Source organism: Homalodisca vitripennis, chromosome 6 (genome assembly GCF_021130785.1).
Source record: "Homalodisca vitripennis isolate AUS2020 chromosome 6, UT_GWSS_2.1, whole genome shotgun sequence".
Taxonomy (NCBI): Eukaryota; Metazoa; Arthropoda; class Insecta; order Hemiptera; family Cicadellidae; genus Homalodisca; species Homalodisca vitripennis.
Genome location: NC_060212.1, coordinates 30,781,714 through 30,806,903, shown reverse-complemented (window position 1 = coordinate 30,806,903; position 25,190 = coordinate 30,781,714). Strand labels below are relative to the sequence as shown.

Genomic DNA, 25,190 nt, shown 5'->3' with positions numbered 1-25,190 from the left:
AGGAGTCATATAACATTCTTTTCATCAGGTGATGGCTCTTCTGGCAATGATGAAACAAAATAAGTTACAACATCTTACCTATTAGACCATCATCCCCTCTGTCTCCTGGCTGACCCCTGATGGCTGCCTCAAAGTAGTAGGGAGTGTCACCTCGATTTCCTTTGACTCCCTAAGCATATCAATTATTAACTAATTGGTAAATTGATGTTTGTCACGACATAACAGTTTTGAACATAAATATAGTCATAGTTATAGTATGTGGCCTAAAACAAGTTAATGATTAAAGTTTGTTATTGACGATGGAAGGTTTGAAAGGATAAAAGGATTTCGGTCATGATTTGAACTCTTTTCTTCTTTCTGTTCTTTATTTTTGTATTATTACTACCTCCCCCACCTGACGAAGTGGATAGATTCCAGTTCTTGAAATATTGAGTTATACATTTTTTATCATACAACAATGGCAAATGTCTGAGATCCTTTTATCCTTTCAATTTTAATGAGTGAGAAATTTCCAATAACTTTGCCTATTGCTTCACCACGGCTCGATCTTGTGACTTATACCCTTTGAAAGTTAATTTATCTGTGTTACTCTACTAACTGGCCTGTGTGTGTATTAAATGCCTTGTAATGTATATTAAAACATATATGGGATTTGTCCAGAAAGTACTGACCTTTAGCTATATCATGAATTTAGAACAGATGATTGGGCAAGAGAAATGTTTACAGGCTAGGAAAGGAACAGACATTCCACAGAATGTTACTGCCCCAAGTGTCCCACCACCTCACTGTGTCTGCTTTAGCTAAGTTGGATTTTACAAAGTAAAATGTTGATTAGAGAATTTGCATCGTTAATCGAGGAACTTGGCAAATTCTTTATATTAGTCTGTTAGTGTTGTCGGTTATACTGCTAAAATACATCGTATTTATTTCAGTCCAGGTTGTCTTATATCATTTTTTTAAGACTCGTGTGATTTTTTGCTCTATAATGAGCAACAGAGCACCTAATTTTGGAAACACAAACTTTTTCGAAATTTATTATAGAATATTTCACAAACCATTGTTTTTGAGATTTCAAAGTTTTCTTTGGTCTTCATCAGAGAAAATTACAGTCTTTGCTGACTGCTGTAAGAGTATGTTGAAAGATAATTCTACAGACCTCTCAGTTCAGGGTCTGCAAAAAAAAACTATTTTTTACTGAAATCTGAGCTTTTTTGAATTGCTTAATCCATTTTTTTACTTAGGTATTCCCTTTGAGGATATCTATAAATTGACGTATCACAGCAAAGTCTCTGATGAGAAGTGACTAAGTTTCTACCAAAATTTATTGAAAATGTTTGTATGAAATCATTAGGGATAACCTACACAGTAAATAAAATATCGTTCAGTTGGACCACTCTCTTTCACTTTTTTGAGCCCCTTATCATCTGGAGTCTGTTTGTCTTGATTTCTTTTTAATAGAAGATCTCTCCTTTACAAACATAAATTTTCAAAATAAGTTTGAAATACTGGTAGTGTTTATACATAAATTTAGTAATAAAGTAATTAAAATTATAATCTAATAGATAAAATGTTGGTTACTTTAAGGCCCTGGAAGCCTGGAAGTCCATCCAAACCATCCAGCCCACTGGGACCTGGGAAGCCATCTGGCCCAGGAGGTCCAATTCTTCCAGGAAGCCCACTGTCTCCTTTCATCCCTTTCAACCCTCGATCTCCCAGCAACCCAGTTAGGCCTACGTCTCCTGGCTGGCCTTTAGGACTGGAACATTATTTAGTTACTTCAGATTTGGTAGGATACCAACAGCGAAATGTCAAGGATAACTTATATCATTAGTAAACACCATTTTTATTCTTAAACTTGTTTATCACCAAATCATTTTAATAAGAAGACACAAACTACAATTAGTTATATTTTGTATAAAAAAGTAATTAGCAACGCTTTCATTTTTTTACCTTTTAATGTACGGATTTCCAAGAGCATACAATTGTGTTATTATGGTATAAATGGGATTTTTAAAACTTAAAAGCTATTATTACTGATATGATTCAATAATATATGCCTTGTAGAACAAAAAAGAACATAAACCGAGTAGATTTTTTTAATAGTAGAACAAAAATGCAAAATGAGTTTTTTGGGTTTTATACATTTATTTAAGAAAATTACTGATCCTTTTAACTTCCAGTGTTAATATATGATGGATTCTCCCACCAGCTTTACCACAGACCAGTGACTAACATAAGTGTACACCAGAAAGTACCTAACTTCACATGGCAGAACTGAACTTGCAATTCCAAGGCTAACCTCGTGACCAAGAGCGCCTTAGACCACACAGCCATCCTGACTTGATATCTTCAATTTGTAGATAGCTCACTTAAGATACCCGCACTAAATCAATAGTAAAGTTCAAGTAAAACTACTGCAGTTGGTCTTGTTTGTTGGTTGTGACTGTCTCGTGAAACCATGTTGAAGGTTTAAAGCAATCAGTTTACAAAAAAAAAAAAAAACCAATAGCCAGCAGCGTTCACAAAGGAATAATGTCAACATTTCATATTGCCAGATTATTCTTCTCTAGATATATGTTTTACTTGTCCAGAATTTAGCAAATCTTGTACCTAAGGTAGGCATATCCAGGTTCTCCTTGAGGTCCTTTAGATCCGGGTAGCCCTTGTGCACCGTCACGACCGGGTTTTCCAAACATTCCAGGTGTTCCAGGAATTGAAAGTCCTGAAAATAAAATAAAACTTTTTACAGACTGTATTATACAACTGGAGAACACAACTACATGCTTTCTGTGTTAACTAAAGCTTTCTGTGATCACTTCATGAGTTTGTGAAAATGAGTTTGGCCTCTGTCCTGATAGCATGTATAATTTTTGAGTCGTGTATTCAATACATACGCTGGTTTGCTATGCTTGATTTCATATTCTTCGACATTCAAAATTGAAAATGTGGAATTTAAGATCTAGTGCTCTCGGATAGTAACTTTGGGTATTCAAAAAGTATATTCGAATTCGCTCAGGTGATCACTTCGCTATAGAATTTTATGTCTCACACATAATTAGGTTTCATTTACTGGACAACAGAACCTCGTTTAGACAGATCAGCCGGGACTACAGCTGTCGTAACAAAAGTTGGAGAGTATCAAAATAACTTACAGAAAAGAAATATGCTCATAATAAGATTTTAATTATGAATAAATTTGATTTTGAAAATATCTTATATCACAAAAAAAAACATATGAAGTGAATGGGAATCTGCTTTTTGGAAAACGCAGTTTACATGCCGGAGGTTCATGTATCTTTTTCAACGTGAGAGGATTTGGTCGGTTCTGAATCCTCTTGCTGCTGAAAATAGATTAACTACTGGCTGTTCAGAGTTTCTCTTATTGCCACAACAACTGTTGTGGCAAATACATATACACTCATTGCATACTTTTGATGGTGTAGTCTAAATCACCGTAGTATTTTTGACAAAAACATAATAATACAAGAATAAACTTAGTAAAGCATATTATCTTATATATTTTCTGTATTTAAAAGTATATATATAACCACTGCTAACAGTAACTATGCAATATTTATGATGAGAAAACTGTCTGAATTTTGCAACGAAAAAGCTCTTAAAATGGTATATTAATGCATTTTTTTACTCTCAGTTGGTTTATGGTATTGAAATAGGGGAAATACATTTAAGAAGAACATTAATAAAATTTTATTAATACAAAAAAAAGCAGTACGTTATATTTCTGGTATTAGGCTATAAGGATTCATGTAAACAAAAATTTCAAGAACTTCATATTATGACAGTCCCTTGTTTAGTTTGTGTATAAACTGTTGCTTTATATGGCTAGGTCAAACAACCTAACATATAAAAACATCCACCAATATAACACAAGGGGCGCAAACAATATTGTAACAAAAAAACTGATTTCCAAACAATATTCATTAGCAACATTATCTCTTGTTATTATGATAAGTCCATAATTTTTTGCGGAAGAAATTGACTGTGAAGTATCTGCTGTGATATTGCCTGGCTGGAACACGGTTATTGTGACATTATATCGATCACCTTCAGGTAATATAAATTCTTTCTTTGACAAACTCCATTCTGTTTTCACAAGTGTGCATGGTGTTAAACTTAACATTATTGTGGCTGCAGATTTCAATATTAATTTTTCTTAACTCTGATGAATACACTGTTCAGTTGCGTGACCTTATAAGTGATTTTGGCTTGCACATCACGGTACGTGATATTCACTCGACCGAGTGGAACCAGTTCAGGGGGCCTCTTGTATAAGACAATCTTCTTACGTCAATTCATCCAGATCGTTGGACTGCTACAGTTATTAACACTGCGGTATCAGACCACAATGCAATTTTGTTTACTGCTTATTTGGAGTCTCATGAGAATATGTCTAAACATAGTAATATTATTAGAACCTGTAAATAGTTTTTAAATTAGTCCCATTTTGTAAATCTTATAAACCAAATAAATTGGATTAGTGTTTACTGCTCCAAAAGGTGATGTAAATAGTAAATTTTAAAATATTTTTGATCTATTTTTATCAGCATTAAATACATCTATTCCACTTAAATATATTTTGAATAAAAAGAAAAGTGTATGCTGTAAAATGTACCATGTAGGCCTTATTAAATTAAAACAAGAGTTGGATAGGCTGTATTTTCTAATGACTAGCAGTTCCACTGGCTGCGAGACTATAAAGGGGAAAGTACCACCAGATGAAAAAAAAATGTATAAATCTGAAATAAGAAAAGCTAAATTTAATTATAACAGTAGCCTTAATTGATAACTCTAAAATAAGACAAAAGCTGCATGGGATGTAGTGAATCAAACACTTAATGTAAATAGAAAGCCTGTAACTAAAACCAAATGGGCTAACTTCTGTAAATTTTAATGAGTTTTTTATCGAATCTGTTGATAATATTAGTAATAATATACCACCTAGCAATAGTGAATTATCATCTGTATTTGAGAGCTGTCAGTTCAAATCAAAACAATGTTTTTAGTTCTCTTTGGAGGAATTCACTGTGGAAAGTGTGTACACAGCGATTTGCAGCCTAAGCAACAGTACATGTCTTGATATATATGGAATGAATGCTCCTATTCTTAAGATAGCTGCTAAATACATTAGTGAAGTCTTAGCTTATTTGTTTAATGAGTCTATAAGTCAGGGTGTCTTTCCTAATATTTTAAAACAAAACAAGAGGTTATTCCTGTTCATAAAAAAGGTGCCAAAGATGAACCAAAAAATTACAGGCCTATCTCTATTGTGCCAGCAGTGTCTAAAATACTGGAATCCTTAGTGCATAATCAACTTGTAAAATATGTAGAAGGAAACTGTCTGTTATCTACTAAACAGTTTGGCTTTAGAGCGAAACGTAGTACCATTGATGCAGTTCAAACATTAATAAATGATTGTCTAAATGGAGTTGAAAATAAAGACTTGCTCAATCTTTAGATCATTTGACATGTCTAAAGCTTTTGATACCGTTGTACATAGCATTCTAGTTGATAAGTTAGTTTTTTATGGTTTTCACTGATGTTACTGTGAAGTTTTTTAGATCCTACTTAACAAATAGATATCAATCAGTGTTTCTAAATGGTTTCATTTTCTCCGTCTTTAAATGTTTAAACATGGCGTACCACAGGGCTCAATTTTGGGTCCAACACTGTTTATTTTTGTACATAAAATGACCTGCCTTTTTAATTTAAGTTCTGTTGGTGCTAGTAGTTACCCTGTTTGCTGATGATTTAGGTGTGTATGTTAAAAAAAAAGAGCCTTGAAGTCATGAGATCAGTCTTAAGCCAGCAAACCAAGTAATAAATGATTGGTGCGCTGCTAACAAGCTTTGTATTAACATGGAGAAGGTTGTTGACTTACCTGTTAGTTTAAGTCACTTTGATGTTACCAGTAGTTTAAAATTTCTTGGAATTAATATTCAATCTAAATTTAAAAAATGGGAAAATCACATAAACATCTTATCTACTCGTGTTAGCAAGGGTATATTTGTACTTAGGATACTGAAAGATAGTGTAGGCACAGATACCTTATTATGTGTTTATTATGCATACATTCACAGCCTATTGTCCTATGGCACTTCCCTCTGGGCAATTATCATGGAGCTCAGAGACTTTTTGTGTTGCAAAAAAGGTCCATCAGATTAATATGTGGGGTATCAGCTAGAACACATTGTAAACCTCTCTTTATAAAATCAAGAATTCTTTCCCTGCCATCTATTTATGTATTGTCTGTTTTAATGTACATAAGAAACAATTTGTCTACTCTTGAGGATTACACCTCAGTACATGAACACAACACAAGATACAGGCAACATTTGGTGACAAAGAGGTGTTGTTATACTCTCACTCAAAATAGTTTCGTCTACCAAGGGATTAAAATGTATAATTGTTTACCACACAACATCTTAAGGTGCTGCCTGTAAACAAATTTAAGAATAGTATTAAGCATATTTTATTGGATGAATGTCTGTACAGTGTTCAAGAGTATTATGACATAAACTTTCTTAATTATTGACTGTTATTAATTGTTGTAACTTATTAATTTATTGTTGTTGTTGTTGACACTTGTCCTGCATTCTGTAATGTGTAATGACAAATAAAGGAATCTGAATCTGAATCTGAATCTGAATCTGAATCTTGGACCAAAATTATGGAACACTGCCAAATGGGTTAAGATCACTGCCATTTGGTATTTTCAAAAAACAAATTGGATTTTTTTCTTTTGGAACACCCACTTTATGAAGTGGATGATTTTTTTGGGATTAGTCATAAATTAGATAATTGTTGTTGATCTTGGGAAATTCTTTTATCTGTATTGTAATTAGTTTTTAATTAATAATTGATTTGTTTTAATTTGATTTATTTATTTAATATATCACTTCTTTTAAAGATCTGGACGAACTGGAGGATTGCATTGCTTTTAAAATTGAAATGTACAATATTGTGTTTTTCAATGTGACAATGTATGTAATCTTTACCGGTAATAAATGAGTAACATTGAGTATCAGTATCATTGAGTATCACTGAGTATCAAATGTACATTCTTATCTTACGTATGGCATCGATTTCTGGGCAATTCAATTGAAGTAAACAAGCTTTTCATAATTAAAAAAACATACTCCATAAAATAAACCACATTAAGTATGATGCATCCTGCAAGTCCAGTTTTAGAGACTGCTTATTCTTCCATCAATTTATATTTACCAGACACTGATTATGTAGAGAAAAACATAGCAAATTTCAGTTCATTTTCCAATATACATACAGTAATTATTCAACCAGACACAAAAGTACTCTTATTTATCCATTACACAAAACACGAGCCTTTGAGGCATTGCCTAAGTATGGAGGAATTCATCTCTAAACCAATTTGTCTAATTATGTAAAATGATAGAATTGCTTAGAGGTTTTTAAGAAAAAAACAAAGAGCTACTTCCTGGAAAAGTGTTTTTACACTTTAAGTGAATTCTTAACTGAATAACAGTAAGTTTTTTAATCATTGTGATATGTTATGTTATGGATTTTACTCTTTGCTGTCGATTATTTATATTTAATTTAATGCTTAGTGTTCAATGTTTATATTTTATTACTGTATGTTTTATCCATACAAGCATATGTATGGATATTATGTTTAATTTCTTGCATATAAGCTGTGACGAAAATTCACCACTCTGAAGTAGTCATAATAATTTGCACACCAGCATGTGTGCCGAAGTCTCTGTCATTGTATAACACCAGAAATAGAGAAAATTTATCCATAGAATGTTATAGACTAAACAAAACTATTAATAGTCACACAGTAATCGCTTTGAAAGTATACGACTTTTTAAGATCACTTATCTCGAAATATAGTTTTAATGAATTTAAACAAAAATTTTATTCCTGGCTTTTAGTCAATCCATTTTATTCATTGAAAGAATTTTTTGACTGTGGAACTGTTGGTTTTTAGACATAACCTATTTAATTTAATGATTAGATTTTAAATGTTAATGTCATATGTTTCTTATTCATACAAACTATATTAGAACATTTATCAATGTTATATAATTCTGTTATTGTAATTTCTGAGGCTGTGTTTTACTTGTTGTTGTTATTTGTTTATTTGTTACATACCTGTTTTAATTTGTTATTTATTTATTTATATTTTAAAATAACTTTAAATTGTGGCGTGACTGTTTTGGCAACTTCATGTTTTGGGTACCAAATTTTCCATGTCTGGACTTATGCTAGTTTTTATAGATTTTATACATGACTTGTGTCAATGCTCGTGTAAGCTCTATGACAATAAACATATTCTTATTCTTATTGTCTGCTTCAATAAATTCTCAATGTCATTGATGTCAATAGAACTACACATTTTCATATATTTGGATAGTAAAGGTGGTTTATTTCAACTTATTCCAATACCAAAATTTACATTGTGATTCTCTAAGAAATTATACTTTAAAACCCCCTACAAATGTACTGAAAAGTTCAATTACAAAAAATTTATCATCATTCTTTTTTGGTTTGCGTTGTCCACAAAATTACTACATGTTTAGAAATTCACATGTATATTTGAGTTCAGCAATATAAAATCCATTTTATATACTACCCATTCAATTATGTATTAAAATATAATTTATTTTAATTAATAAAAGTTGAATTTGTTTGCAGATAAAAAAAAAAGAAAAAAAAACCTATTAGGATTGCCTCAAAATGTTACTCATAATCAAACTAGAGCAGTGATACAGTAACCAACTATATATGACATACAATAGAGCAGAACTGATTATAGTGAAAGACACTTTCCTTATATGTCACTTCTTTCACAGCATAGATCCATACATAATAAAAAATGACAATAAACTACTAGTCCTACAATAAGTTGAAATATATGAATATTTTTTATATTATACTGTGAGCTGTAGTCAATAGTCAAAAGTTCTTTATTTACATCAGCATAATGAAGTGTAATGGCGTCAAAATTTACAATGAATTAAAATCCAGGCATTAGTGTAGCTATTATTAACAGACTAAAATATGGATAAAATACAGATTTGTTTAAAGTATGAGACATAAAACTGAAATTAGTGAAATTGACATCATCAATGTGAGCCAATAAAGAGAAAATAAAAACATAAAGAGTGTAATTTGGCTTTAAAACATAAAACACAATTTTTTTAATATTTTCTTGATGACGTGTACCTCATTGGGGTACACTTCTGTCGTGTATCCGATTGAGTACACACCAGGCTTTCGCAAAGCGTGTCATGCACCTGTGGGGGTACATGTTGCAATGCATTTTCTTATTGTATTTTATTGTTTACCTGTCTTGGTGGTTTGTTAAATTTCACCCCGTTGTTAAATAAATACCTCAGACTATCGTGTACCCCGTTGGGCACACAATTGCTTAATGTTTTAGTTTTTAGGTAAATTAATTTTTTAGGTACCCCTTGGGGGTACATGGAGAAACAGTGAAAAAACTTAATGAAAATTATTTTTTGTGTGGAAAATTGCAAAACCCAAAAATATTACAGTTTTTTGCCATAATTATTGAAAAATTCAACAGTGTATAAAAAAAGTCCGGAAGTTAGCTGTCGTCCTGAACGTGTTAATTATGTTGAAAACCAAACTAGTATGGGAACTTGTATATAGTCGATTGCAGAGTATATGTTTTTCAAAGGTGCATATTTGTTCAAAGACCATGTAATATTATAGCAAATGTATGTCATACATATTAAGTCAAAAGTAAAATCATCTTTATTTACTTGAAGTTCAAATTTAGTACTGGTGTCATAAAATAGAATAAGAAAAGCTTTAATTTTGGTTATGTAGCCATTTCTTATGGCCGTGACCAAAGTGCTTATTGACCGTCTTCTTCTACTGCTCTGGTAATGTGTTCCAAATCTTAGAGCCGATGTGGTGTAACTAGGTTTTTTTACGCACTGATAGGTAGTAGTTCCTTGCATATATTGCTTGTGTTTAATGGTGCATAATTCCTCGCCATTTCCAGTGCTTTGATGTGAACATGCTTCACTACCACTAGGATATATTGGTTTACCACTGTTAGTGTTTCTTTTTACATAAAGGAATTCCCGCACGATTCCCTGAAGCTGAGACTGCCCAGAATTCTGATGGCCTTTTTCTGAAATACAGGTATACGTTGCATATTTTCTGTTGTGGTGCCACCCCATACAGCAATACCACAATGAAGGAGTGTCCCGAACAGTGCACGGAAGGCAAATTTTGCTGTACACGTGTGACACTCGTGTCTTTTATCTGATGCATTATATTATACAGTCCCGAAGAGAGTTATTAGTTGTCCAAACATCGGCCAACTATGAAATACAAACTTGGAATGGAAACTGGCAATGGTTTGTCTCTAAGACATTTCTCACAAACGTAATTGATTTCACATGGGTAATCAAAGGAAAAGTTTAAAATTGGAATGAATAAAGTAACAAACGCAACTAACAGCTTGCTGCCAACAATCTTACCTTGATCGCCTTGCATGCCCTTAGGTCCTCTAGGGCTATAGCCCTTTGGTCCAGGAGGTCCGTCTGGTCCATCAGGTCCGTATTCTCCCGGAGCCCCTTTCTGTCCTGAAAATCCAGGTCTACCTGGAATACCGTCCACTCCAGGTTCTCCAGGTTCACCCCTCTCTAAGATTGCACTTACAGGCACTGCAACAGAGAGAATATCATTTTATTCATGGCTACCACTTATTGTGAATTATAGACAAGACACAGGATTCATATTTGTAGGCAACAATTTGTGGAGGTCTGAGAGCTTTTTATGAGGAAATGTAAAAATGTAGAGCCAATTTTGGACAAATTTGGTTCAGAAGAGAGTAATAAATCATGGGCTATTTGTTATGCAGTAGCATGCACAATTACTATAAACATAAAATATAACATGATATGGAAAAATATTTACTCCTCTAAACTGTATAATATTAAAAGAAATTCTAGAAATAATTGGGTGGTATTGGGTTTTTTTTTATTTTTAACTTTACTATGATATGCATGAATGTTATCATTCTATTTATCTCCAACTTTCTCGAGAAACTTTCCCAGTGACACAGAGGATTATAACAAGCAAGAGATTGCACTTTATGGTACCAATTTTATTGCTCATTTGCATGTCTGTACATAGAAATTTGTTTTTAATTTTAACTTCAAATACTGCTACCAGAGAAGAATATAAATACAAAATCAGATAAGCAAAGGATAAATGCAAAATTGTTCACAATGTAACATCCAAATACAAGAGCTGCTTTAAATATCAAGAAATCTTTATTGTCTTAAGCATTTATGACAATGTAATGGACATGACTTTTTTAAATAAAATAATTGCCTACTCAATTAACGGTTTTAACATTCTTTAAAATAAGTCTACTAATTTAAACTTTAACAAAATTATGAAAAAATTAGATGCATGTATAGTAACAATAGCACCACAATTTGCTCACTAAAAAAATAGGCATGTAGAGAACTGCCACATAAACATCATTCTTCTTCTTTACAATCCTAACAGATAAGGCCAACAGATAAGGATCCAAACCACCAAAACCGGAATCCAAAATCTTTAATCTGATTAAATAGAAAGATGTAAGGGCAGTGTTAATCTAATCTGTTATTTTAACTTTTTAACAATTTATTTTAAAATATGAAAAATGGCCAAAAAGTGTTGTTTTATTTTTACTTTATATTAATTTGGTGTCATATTGCCGGGCACTCCCCACATTCCTTTTCCTTCCTCAACGTTTCAGCCCATGTGATTACACAAAATGTTTTGAATAGATTAAGAATATTTATCTTAGATTGTTTTAATTCCGATGTACTACACACATAGTTAAAGTTGTTAAGAAGCATTTACCTCCAGGTTCTCCTACATCTCCTCGGGGTCCTTGTTTACCTGGGCCTCCATCTGGTCCGGGAGGACCCTGGAATCCTATGTCTCCTATTTGTCCCTGTAACATCACTCAATGTTGGTGTTGGTTACATAAATTATGAATAGGTTGCAGAAATTATGAATAAACACTTAACCCTAGATTGCTTAACTTTCAGTTTTTAAAAATATAACATTTTTTTACTACTTTATTGTCTGTAAGTGTTGGTCTGAAAACCTTCGTTTGTTTACTTACAAATAGATTCAAATTCAAATTCAAATCTTTATTTGTCATTAGGCTATATTACAAGCAATAGACATTGTCATACTAATACTAAATATACTATGCAGTATACAAATTGTCATAACTACAATAATGATAAAAATCTTCAATAGAATATGGTGCAGTCCTCACCAAAAAAACTTGTAATTATTGTTTTGAATACATTAATATTTAATTTTTTTACATATTCAGGTAAACTATTATACAATTTAATTTGCATATATTTATGACTGTTTATCACTTTTTGGAGTCTGGTACTTGGTAAATTAAGATTATCACAGTTCCTAGTATAGTGGCTATGATACACATTGCGTTCAACAAAATCAGATAAATGTTTTTTTAACATATAATAAATTACACAATATATACAAGCTAGTACAGTTAAAATCTTAAAAAAACTAATCAAATATGGCTTACAACTTTCTATCTGACTTATACCAGCCATAACTCGAATTGCCCTTTTTTGGCATAAAAATACATCGTTAGCTCCAGGACTATTTCCCCATAGCAATATGCCATAGTTCAAGTGACAATTAAAAAATGCAAAATAGGCCATACGCAAACAATCAGAATCAACATTATACTTAAGCTTAAACAATAAGTATAACACTCTAGATAGTTTAGTAATTAGCTGCTCAGTATGATAATGCCAACTAAGTTTTGAGTCTAGATGAATACCGAGCAACTTGACATGCTGATTGACTAACTCTCCATCTACTTTTCCTTAATGTAAAGATGATTTGTTCTGACTTATCATCATTAGGTATTAACTCATTTGCTGAGAACCAGTCACCAGCCCTTTCCACTAATAGAGCAGATTCACGTTTCACATAATCCAGAGAGTAACCCTTAAACCAGTGCTGATGTATCATCTGCAAAGAGGACAGACTGATGGGGGAGGTTGGATGGAAGATCATTAATCATAATGACAAATAGGAGTGGCCCCAAAACAGACCCTTGGGGAACACCTCTAACCACTTCCCGCATACGAGACACCTGATCCCCCATTACAACCACCTGTTTTCTGTTCACAAGGTACGAACGTATAAGGTTTAATTCTTTGCCCATTACACCATACTTAGAGAGCTTTTTAAGCAGTATTTTGTGCGATATAATATCAAAAGCTTTTCTCAAATCTAACAGAGTCAAAGCCAAGAAAGAATTTTTTTCAAATGCCTTGAGAACTTCAGTAACAACCTTTTCAACTGCATCAATGGTAGACTTACCAGCTAAAAAACCAAATTGTGCATTCGTAAAGTAATTATTTTGTACAAAAAAAGAATATAGTCGTCTTTTGATAAAGTGCTCAATAATTTTAGAAAAGATTGGTACCAGAGCAATTGGTCTAAAATTAGCAAGTTCATCTACATTCTTCTTCTTTTGAACTGGGATAACTTTAGTAACTTTTAAACTTTCAGGAAATATTCCTTGATCTAAAATTTTATTTATTAAATACGTAAACAGGAGTAGACAATTGCTGGCATTATACACTTTATCATCTTGTTTGAGAGGCCATAGTAGTCCTGACTAATAGAACCTTTCAAGTTAGAAGTTATATGCAACACCTCTGCCTCTGACGCTGGATCCCAGGCCTGTCTAGCATCTGGATTAGATTTTATTTCGTTGACATTATTCATATAGTCAATATGACTATGCTTCACAGAATTGCCACTACTGTTTGGACCATCCTTAGCAACAGATTCACCTACACTAACAAAGTAGTCATTAAAACGTATCTGTTGAAAATTGAAGAAGGTTGCTGTTTCTTTACACCAACTTCGTCTTTAATTACCTTCCAAGCAGTTTGACACTTGTTTGTTGCATTATTGATCAGGTTTTCATTATACTTATACTTAGCCCTCCTGATAAGATTTCTATAAGTTGCCCTACAATTTAAATAACAATTTTTGTCTCTAAGTATCCTTAGTATACTTATACCTATTGTACAAATTTATCATAGTATTCCTAACCCTATTTAGTTCAGGTGTAACCATTTATTATTTGTTTTCTTGCTTCTACCATTAATTAAATTTACTTTTTTATTTTTTTAAAGGACAATAAATATTAAAGTTAGTACATACAACATCCATAAAAGATCAAAGGCAGCACCAGCATCTTCAACCTCAAACAATCTGAGCCAGTTCAGATTATTTAAACTACTGACAAATTGATCAATATTGCCTTTTCCCCATTAGCCTAAAGCGAATTATTTTTGGGACATGTTCAGGCTGTTTTACAACTATGGCATCTGTATTTAACCAGATAAAATCATGGTCAGATACTTTAAAGCAGCCTATGTTGGACTGTAATCTAATATTAGTTGCCAGATTGTCAAGGCAGTAGTTACCCCTAGTAGGAGTAAAATTTGTTAAGTGGAGGTCAAAAGACTTAAGCAAGTTGTTAAGCATTCTACTCTCCTTTGAATCACTTAATGTACATACATTAAAATCAGACCCTAAAATTACTTTAACATGGTCAGAATTTATCCAGAACTTTACTTAAAAAATTTTCAAGTACCTCTAAAAACATTGATAATTTAGAACTTGGTGTTCTGTACAGTGATATTAAAATTACTGGTTCTTTACTTTCTAATTTTACGGTAGCAACTTCGAAAACACCAGGTTTACAAAACTCATCAACATTCAATTCCGCAACACAAATGTCTTCCTTAACCAGGCACGGCAGCACCACCATAGTGTTGTTGAGGTCGGCAGTAGGTAGCAGCCCCACTTGTAGCCTTGAGGGACGTACAGGGGTATCTCGTGTGGAGATAGCCAGTGCTCATTGACAAGGGCAACATCAAAGTCATGTTCATGTAGAAGGAGAGTAAAGTCTTCAAGCTTGTTGCGAATAGATTGCAAGTTAATATGCACAACCTTAAACCCAGCATTAGGAACATTTATAAAGTCTTTTCCCCTAAGGCCTTGGTTCGTGGGGATCCCATTTCCACTTGTAACTGAGAGTATGGTATTGGAGGGAAGTCGTTTCCCGAAAAAAACAAAACTGTCTGTAGTCACTGAATGAAAACTCAAACCATTTGCCTCTTGATTACTCATAAGGGGTGTTGAAGTACTTGGTGCTGGTGAGCCACCAGGGACCAGGGGGTCATTAGATGGCAGTAAGCTTCCAGGAGCTGGTGGACCTCTGACACTCAAAAGCAGGCTGTCCGGTGCCGGCTGAACACTATCAGCCGCGCAGGCGGTGAGCCCAGATATGAAGGTGTGTCCAGGCGGTCAGGACTTTATTTGATGTTGAACATCACCACCCCCCACTGCACAGATACCAGCCGCCTCACAGATTTCCTGAGCAAGCCATCTCTTTGCCTCTCTTGTTGAAGTGCAACCCATGACGTGTGTGTAAAATGTCTTTCTGCATAGCTTGCCTTGACCAGTGATACATTAGTATAGTCACTACTCAGCTCCACTAAAACATTATTTACTCTCTCAACTTCTTTATTTACACAAGACCAAGCTTTAAGGTCATATCGATGGGGTACATCGACCACAATAACCTTGTTTTTACCTACCATGTCCAGGGTTTGTTTTATATATGTCAGTATTTTTTTGTGCTTCATTGGCAGCTACATCATTCGTACCACATAACAAAATTAGAATATCATCTTTAATCTTAATACCATCACAGATGTTTTCTTTATTAAGTACCTGTTCAGCTTTACCTCCTGGTCTTACAAAAACCTACACTGTCATAAAGTTTTTGACACTGATTTATGTTCCAACTTAAGTCTCTTCCATGACTATCAGAGCATAACAACATCGTCTTTGTTTGATGTGGATAAATTTGTTTTATTATGTAAAGCGTTTTTTTTCGATACAGCACCTTTGGACCATGTTTTTTTACTATTTTTTGTATTCTTTAATAGGAACTTAGAACAGGTGCTCAAACCAATGTTGACATCTTCCTCCATTTCATCTTGACTGTCAGACAATAAATTCTTAGTCTGCAGTCCAGAGTAGTTTTGGTAAACTCATTCTTAGTTGTTTACTTGAAGTTGACCCTAGTTTAAAAATTGTCAGCATTAAATTTTAATTTAACTATTTCCTCTTCCTTCTCAAGTATAATTTTCTTTAAACATTGTATTTCCCTCTTGGCTTCCACAACGTCATCATTAAGAATTTTTATAATAGATTTTTGGCTGTTTATTTCCTCTTTTAAAAGCATATTAATGTCAATATTTAAGTTTTGCTTCATATTCATCATCAGTGCAGTTTGTTGCTAAAAGTAACATTACCTTCCACAGATTTACTGATTTCTTCTTTTTCGACACAGTAATCACAGTACCACGTGCCTTTTGTGTCATGGATCTTATTAAATTGTTCAAGAGATAGAGATGTACATTTAAGATGGAACCATTGCTGGCATTGTCTTATGCAAAAAACACCATGGCTATTTTTGGTTACATTTTTCTTACATTCACCACAAGGATATTTCTTTGCAACACTAGATTTATTTTTATTTTTTACCATTGTTATAAATAAATTAAAACAATAATTAATAATTAAAAAGAAACAATAATTTATACTACTGGGTACAACAGTTGAATATATAATTGGGCTATAGTAGCTGACCTTGAGCTGTTCTAGCTCTATTCAAGTGTCCAGTCAGCTAAGTCAACAATAAGACAAACTGCAACAATAGAGTTACTACTGTCAGTCAGCATGGCATAAACTGGTTACTGCCAATGTCAGATATGTGTCTCTTTCCCATTAAACAATATTTCTCATTAAAAGAGAAAATGGTTCAACAATTGTGTTTATTGTGGCAAAATTATGTGATTATTGCAGATGATACTACAGCAAAACCTGTCATATCCAGCATCTCTTAAATATCTTGTGATAAAACAGTGAAACATTTTGCAACTGTAAGATTCGCTTTTTTTCTTGAGGGAAAGAAACAATAGTCCCCGCACTAAGTCCTAAAATGACATTTGCGCCTCCCTAACTTATATTTGTATCCTCTGAATCTCGGCTTTTACAGAAGCCGATCAGATTTGAGGGCTCCTGTTCTCTGATTTCCTTGGGGCTGGGGAGATATGCCCCTAGGAATCTTTTCCAAATTTTAGATATGGCAGGACAGTTTAGCAAAATATGCTCTGCTGATTCCTCCTCTTCTCCGCAGGGTCTGCAACCATCAGTCTGGCTAAGGCCCACCTTCATGAGGTGTTTTCTAAAAGGGATGTGTCCATTCAGCATTCCTAATATCATTCTTATATCCTCCTTACTCTGATCTAGGATAGATGCCCATCCTTTAGCATAAGGAAAAATAAACATTTTTGATGAGTCTTAATCCGCCCTACTCCAATTAAAGTTTCTTGTTCTCTTTTCAAAATCTTTTACAAGAGCTTTGCTGTAGGAGAAAGCTATCCCGCAACCCGGCTTTGGCCCCACCATAAAGGACTTCGCTCCCTTTTGGGAGAGGGTTTCTTCTTTTTCATTTCCATGAATGGCCCGGCACCCAATCGAGTGTGTAAGATTCGCTTGCAAGTATCTCACACAGCAAACTCATCACTTTCTCCTACACGTTGGCCTGCGAGACAAGTTTGGAAGTGGGGGTGAGAAAGGGAAAGGGCTTTGTTTCCTTTATGATGACCTTGCCCATGCTATATTAAGAACCTTGGAAAACCCGTAATATCAGTTATATTGTGCCGGCTTCCGAATATTCACTGGGAAGTATTATGATGGTGGGATTTCAAGATGAGAATTTTAAGTATTGTAAATTATTAAATAATTAATTTTTCTAAAATAAATAATTTGTTTTTAACGCATGTCCTTTTGAATTTTGTTCTATTGCATATATTTAACCACGAAAATTTAAAATATCTGGTGCATTAGCTTAGTTTTAAGATTCAAATACAATGAATATTTTTATATTGTAAAGTTATAAAATTCCATGGTAAACAGTTCTTGTGCAGTATTCAAACAATCCTAGTGCCTTCAAGAAGTAAACCATAAACCACAACATTTATTGTGCATCTGATAAATACAATTTACTTTCTTCATATAACAATTTCATATCGTATCCATAGCCTACCTCTTTGCGACATTAGGCTGGACATGATAGGTTTTGCTGTACTCTAAATAATGCACAGTGGATTTAATTACTAGAATAATACAAATAAGCCAATTTTGTACTAGAAGAGATAGCACATTTTGGAAATGTACTCATTTTATTTGTAAGTAATTGGATTACAATTATGAGTATTCTTAGAAAAGTGGAAATTTCTGAGTTGATATACATTTTTCAAAATTGCGTGACTGAATATCTTTTCATTCCTAAACTAAATTTTAACAATCCAAATTTTTTACATTTCAAATCTACCGATCTCTTTACACAATCTGCAGTGATATTCTTTAATATGAATGCCACTGTAGAATTTTGTAAAACAAAGTTAAATCACTACATTTTCACCTAAGACGTGATGATGTGTAATTGGAGCCAATTTCTAAACATGAAAGCCATTAACTTTTGATAGGCTAGAAAGCAGGAACTACTGTTATAAATTTAATGCAATTAGTCCTCTGATGCAACAACTGCTGGTTTTTAGAGCAATACCCACAAGCCTGTTAAATCAAGTTGAAACTAAATTTACTATTTAAGCTGAAAGAATCTTTAAGATCTATCTAATTCTGTTCTCTTTTAAGCTAATAAAAAACGTTAATCAGACAAAAATGTCTGAAAACTATGAATAACAATCTCCAAAGCTCTTTTTCTTTGATTGAATCTCATCAACAGTTAACTAACAAATTTGTCCTAGGTCAGATACATCCTAAACATATAATGAACCAAGGTCTTTTGAACATTTTACAAGAAAACAAGGATTATCAAGAGCTATCAACTGTTAGACGAAAATTTGGTTTCCTTTTTTTAATATAGAAGGTTTATAGCAAAGTCTTTTGAGGTAGCAACACTTCCCTTGTTCCGGATTCTACAGTATTTAAAGTGTGTGGAACTGAATGTTGTGGTCCTCTTTAGGTTGAAAAGTGTGGAATGCATCTTCACTTGTGCCGTTCATAAGGCGGTACATTTGGATATTGTTTCCTCACTTTCTACTGAAGATTTTACAATTGTCTTCTGAAGAGGAAAGCCTTCCATAATATATAGTGACAATGGTACTATTTTAATTGAATATACAGTGTATTCATAAACATAAATTGGAACAAGATTTCACAGTTGAACGAACAGAATTGTGCTACAATCCTCCAACTGAGGCCTGGTAGGGAGGTTTTTGGGAGAGGCTCATAAGAATTTTGAAGAACATTCTTCAGGAAGTACTTGGAAATACTTTTATTTCAAAACGAGTTGTACACCGTGATATGTGAAAGTAAATGGATAATTAATTCCAGACCTGTAACTTATGTTTCAGAAGATGTACGCACATCATTGAAACCTCAGAAAGGCAGACACAGTTTTCTTTTTGCATGCCGGGGAGATGTAAAACTTTCTTTTCAGTATGATTGTCTGGCTGTATATGTGTCCGAAACACATCTCTTGAATAAAATAAGCTGTGAATAAATATAGATTTGAAATTTTACAAGCAACCTCAGCGAAGCTCATTACACGCATGGTATTCATGGTATGGTATGGTATGGTTATTGCATTGCATGGCGTATTCATACCTTGTTTCATATTTTAAACTAATTGAACAAAAGTATTACAAACCTTTAAACCGTATCCACCAGGGAATCCTATATCTCCTATGAATCCTTTTTTGCCCATCAGTCCATTCATTCCAGGATCTCCCCTGTCGCCACGGGGAGCGGTGGTGTAAACAGGTCCTCCTGGCTCTCCCACGAACCCCTTGGGACCTGGAGGCCCCTGCAAACCAGATGGTCCTCTGTCTCCAATATCTCCCGGAAAACCTGAACAATGGTCATATTTTATGCAAATTTTCCAAATACATTGATTTTTTATACATCCAACAAGCTAACAAAAAAGAATTTTTCTAAATTAGACTAAAACATACTTTATAAATAGGCAGAGTACCTGAGTAAAATATGAGGATCATTTTTAAAGCAAAAACCAATTGTGCAGCCAGGCTGCGCAAGCACATGACATCTATTTAAGATTAGCGATTCTGCCAGTCCTCCACTACACCACCATGTTTCACCTTGCTGCCAATGTAGATTGCATTGTTATAATGCTTTGATTGTTGTCATGTAAATCAATACTCTTATGATTGAGTGATGTGTTATTCGTTTTTTTACATATAAAAAAGGTCATCCTGTTGAAAGTTACTAGTGGGTTGTTACTATAAGTTTGTGGTGAGGGTGTAATGAATGATATGTGCCTATAAATGGTGTAGGCTTTTTAATGAAGAGACTACAATCTGGGCTGAAAAACATTAACATAAAAATTATGCCCACAGTATGGGACTGGAAAAGAATTCTTCTGATAGACCTTCTCCCAATGATAATGCATGAATGAATGACAATAAATGCTAAATGGTACTGTATGACCTTATTCAAGTTTAGTTTCCGGTAGTTGCATTTTAAGGAAATGTATGTGAAGGTGTAGTTGGAGGCAGAGGTGTAGGTAAAAGTGGCATAGACGAGTGGAGGAGATGGCATCACGTGACTCACTAACAGGGTGATGTACAAACAACACCTGGCAACGGTCTCAGAAGGGTCTACCCTCGTACCCAGCCTGAGACGATCAGTCGAATAACAATCAACCAGAGGTTAGATACTTTTTAGACAAACCTTGCATATTTCTAAAAGAAATTTTCGGTCATTTAAAAACAGTCTATTACCCCTTTCAGTGCGAGAGCAATTTCTGATGTATGTACTGAATGTGTCAGACCATTTTAGCCAAAAATGCCAGTGTTTGGGAAAACGCCTGTAGAAACTTTATTTTCAAAGATTTCCTCAGACTTTTTATTTTGTTTTGTAGATAACTAGTTGAAGTATATTCTATATTTATAAAAACAAATGTACACACATTTTTTAGTACAGGCAAATAATTTTCTATTTATAAAAATGGAATTATTGAAGTTTCAAACACTATATAGACTAATACTATTGAAAAATGGCTTACTTTTGCTTCCACTCTGACATTGCACTGCTGCTCATTGTCCTACTTAATATGCATATATGCACACTCTCTTAGTTGAACCTGAGTTGCAATAAAAATGTTTAAATTTTCCTCAAATCAATCTCAGATTCTTAAATACCGCCGATTATATTACCCGGTATTTAAAAATTGGACAGTGCATAGTTTACCTGGCAATCCCATCTCTCCTGGATCTCCATCCATTCCCCTTTCTCCCTTATCCCCATCGAATCCTCTTCGGCCAACAGGTCCCATCATGCCTTTGATTCCGGGTAATCCTGCACGTCCCTTGGCTCCAGGGAAGCCCTGGTACCCTTGATCTCCTGGAAACCCTTTCATACCTTTTGCACCTAAATCTCCTGCAGTTCCCTGAAAAAGGAATTATTTCAAAGTGTTTAAGTACTTAAACATTATTAATACATTACAATACGATGCGGTGTGGATTTCTTAAAAAGGTTGAGACGATAGTCCTTTTTCCTGTCTGCTCAATTTCATTTAATCCTATTATGAACAGTGCATCTTTGCTTTGAAAGACAATTGGGCTTTGTGTAAGGTGTTATTATAAGTTATATTTATAATTTTACAAGAAAATAATGCATATTACTTGTAAAATTCTAAGCGTTATATTTGTTTTAGAATTTTATGGAAAACATGAGCAAAATCAAATAAAAATAACAGATGAGTTAAAGTATCAAAGAGAAATGCTAATTAAATATTCCTTATGATCTGTTTTAGATCATTGTAAAGTGTTTTTAAAACGAGACAGCAAAAAAATAGTAAAAAGCCACAATAATGCTCAAATCAATAATCTAGCAGGAAAATGATTTTTTGTTTAGCTCAAATAGTGTAGTAAAATGTTATTTTACTACTGAGTACCATATTACAAGCTTGACTGCAAAGTACTTTGTATCATTGACAAGACCTGTTTTAATCTTGCAATTGCCTAATGTACCATAAGTTTCTTATTTCTTGATTATGGTATTGTTTTTGAGAGTTTAGTAATTTGGTCACATCTTTCTTGGCACACTTCTGGTTTTGGTTTTAAAACTATTTGGAAAATTCAGTGCAAAATAGTCTCTAAACCAGAAATATTTTTTCCAATACACAAATGGAATCAATGCATATATTTATTCGACAAAATTAGTGTAAAAAGTCATAAAAGTAAAAACAGAAAGAATATTGCAAGTAGCTGAGCAAAAATTTTTCAAGGAAACAAATTTTGAAATATATTTTTATATGTTCAGTACATTATCAATTGTTTTATGGCAACACTTTTTTGTTATATTTAAAGAAATGAATTTATCAGATGGCTACAAGCTGGTGATCCAAACAACCACAATAACAATTATACTTTTTTTAATGTTGTGAGAAGCAATTGAAAACCAACTTCAATAATTACATGAATCTTTTTTTTATTAAAATGATGCTTGTTTAAATATCATATATCTTAATAAGATCCATTTTCTGCCATACAGTCAACAATTCCAGTAGGATCGGTTGTAGTGCAAGTTATATAATAGGCTCTTTTTGCCATTTATGTGGCAAAACCATTACATAATAGGCTACTATAATAATATTACATAATAGGCTACTATAATACTATTACATAATAGGCTACAATACCTTTATGGAATATGTCAGTATTTTGGACTGATATGGAGCATGCAAATACATCTTCTGCCATACTGGTAGGCCCTACTTCTACCATATTTGTCACTGCCAGTACATAATACTGTAAGTGGGCTCTTTTTACAATATATGCTATCGTCAGCTGTATATCTGACTTTTGTAGGCATCGAAACAGGCCATCAAACAAATCTAATCAATGAGTTCTAAAAGTTTAATTACATTTAGTCCATTTTGTCCGGGAATACCGTAGAATCCAGGCTCTCCCTTTAAGCCTTTAGCGCCTTCTACACCATCATAAACTATACCATCGTCTCCTTTCATTCCAGGCATTCCATCCATTCCAGGCATCCCAGGGAATCCAATGGGTCCACGATAACCTGTATATTATCATATTATTAATAAACTCATTTAGATTGAGCTAACAAAAAAAAAAACATTACCATGATAATAAATGACACTTAACACAATAGCTATTGTGTCAAATTTATGTGATGGAAACTTCAGATTATTAAAAACCTCAGTGCATAGATAGCTTCTAAACCAATTTATGCTGACAAAACACAATATTATGGGGCCATGCCATCTTTACATTTAACCAGCGTGGGTCACCAATGGTTAATATTTGTTAAATTCTGTGATGGGCCAAGAATAATTTGTATTTTTGTTTATCTACAACTGGAATTTACTTAATTTATTAAAAATAATAACTTGCCTCTAAAATAATTGTTTTGAAACATTTTTACTCATAATAATTGATACAGACCATACTGGCTACACTTAATCAGTTCTGTGGACCAAACATGTTGTTTCTTTTTTGTTGTGTATGGACCTAAAATGATTTAGAGCCAGCTGCATTTGTAGTAGTCTTGATTTTTATTCCATAACAACTATGTTAAACCGTCATTTATCATAGAGCTTTGCGAATTGTATTAGTTATTCATATGTCTGACATTAATTTGTTGCTATTCAACATTAGTTTGATTTAATATATTTATCTTAAGATTTTAAAATTAAACTGATCAATAATTATGAAAAAAATATACAAATGTAAGTGTACAAGAGCCGGTTTTTGAACCTCTGATCTCACGCCGTGATGGCCAGACACGTGACAGGTCGGCGGTGTGCACAGTAGTCGATATCGCACATCTTCGCCGCTACAACATTTGCCACTACCGAGTTCAAGTAGCTAATTTGCGCTGAGCTGCAGTCATGTAAACATGGCAGCCTCTATTAATTTTTCCGCCAAATGTGAATTGAGGAGTGTTATTCATTTCCTGCAAGCAGAAGGAAATAGTACAACGGAAATCCATCTGAGAATTTGCTGTGTCTACAGAGAAAACGTTCTTTGCCTGGGTACCAAAAATGTTGACTGACACCCACATAACTAGCCGAATGTTTTCAGCTTTGACATTCCTTGAGTTTGACATTTAGCTATCCTTAAACTTTCACGCACACCAACATGAGTAATGTTTTCTCCGTAAACATGGCATATTATCCGATTAATTTCTGCTACACTATTCCCTTCTGCTTAGTTGAAAAAGCAGGATTGGTGATTGGAAAAAACACCCCTCGTATTTGGAGGTATGTAAACCTATAAAAAAATATTATAATAAATAAGGAATAAATATAGTTTAACATTGTCCCTATGGAACAAAACTTAAATCACTTTAGTACAGCCCGCTCTTAAACCGTACATATACTATTAATACAGTAAACTTTTTATATGTATATATTTTTTTCATAAATGCATGCTGAGAGTTTTCTATTTTATTTAGTAATACATTTTTTGCTATGAATTTTATGCTTGTTTTTACCTAAATGAGTTACATTATAATAAGTTCAACTGTTGTTAAAAATGTAATAAGACAATTAGTTTTACGATCTTTTTAGTTAGTTTTGACATTATCTGGCTGCTGAAATTAAAAGGATGATTGTAGGCTAATCTAATGAAATGGTTGTCAATTTGGTTAATCCTCAGAAGTATTCCCATATAACCAGATGAGGAGACTATGAGTCACATACGCATTACATACGAGGACTGTTCAGGAAGTATCCAATATTCAAAGATTACTCTTTATCTACAGCAGCTACTGTTATCAGATTCAACACCCACTATCTCTGCCCCCTCCTGCTTTCACCAAGAACAGCTCTTATTCAAAGCTTCAATAAGTGGAATCAGTGTTCAGTGTATGTGTTTCACAACCCTTTATTGGATTTTTTTTCTCTGGGGGAAAACGAATGTCAGGAAACAAAAAGATCAACAAATTTGTATAGTTTTGTTTAACCTTTTAAGTGCTGAGTT

At 33.4% G+C, this 25,190-nt stretch overlaps 1 protein-coding gene across 1 annotated transcript in view; it reads right to left on the bottom strand.

Annotated features, from left to right (window-relative positions):
- Positions 1-25,190, bottom strand: part of LOC124364183 (collagen alpha-5(IV) chain) — a 191,027-nt gene that overhangs the window by 16,446 nt on the left and 149,391 nt on the right. The window contains exons 21-28 of the mRNA XM_046819468.1: positions 23,108-23,265; positions 21,430-21,628; positions 19,871-20,070; positions 11,899-11,992; positions 10,518-10,703; positions 2,611-2,722; positions 1,579-1,756; positions 79-169 (exon numbers count right to left, since the gene is read on the bottom strand). Coding sequence (XP_046675424.1) covers positions 79-169; positions 1,579-1,756; positions 2,611-2,722; positions 10,518-10,703; positions 11,899-11,992; positions 19,871-20,070; positions 21,430-21,628; positions 23,108-23,265 — 1,218 coding nt within the window. The remainder of the gene's footprint in view (positions 1-78; positions 170-1,578; positions 1,757-2,610; positions 2,723-10,517; positions 10,704-11,898; positions 11,993-19,870; positions 20,071-21,429; positions 21,629-23,107; positions 23,266-25,190) is intronic.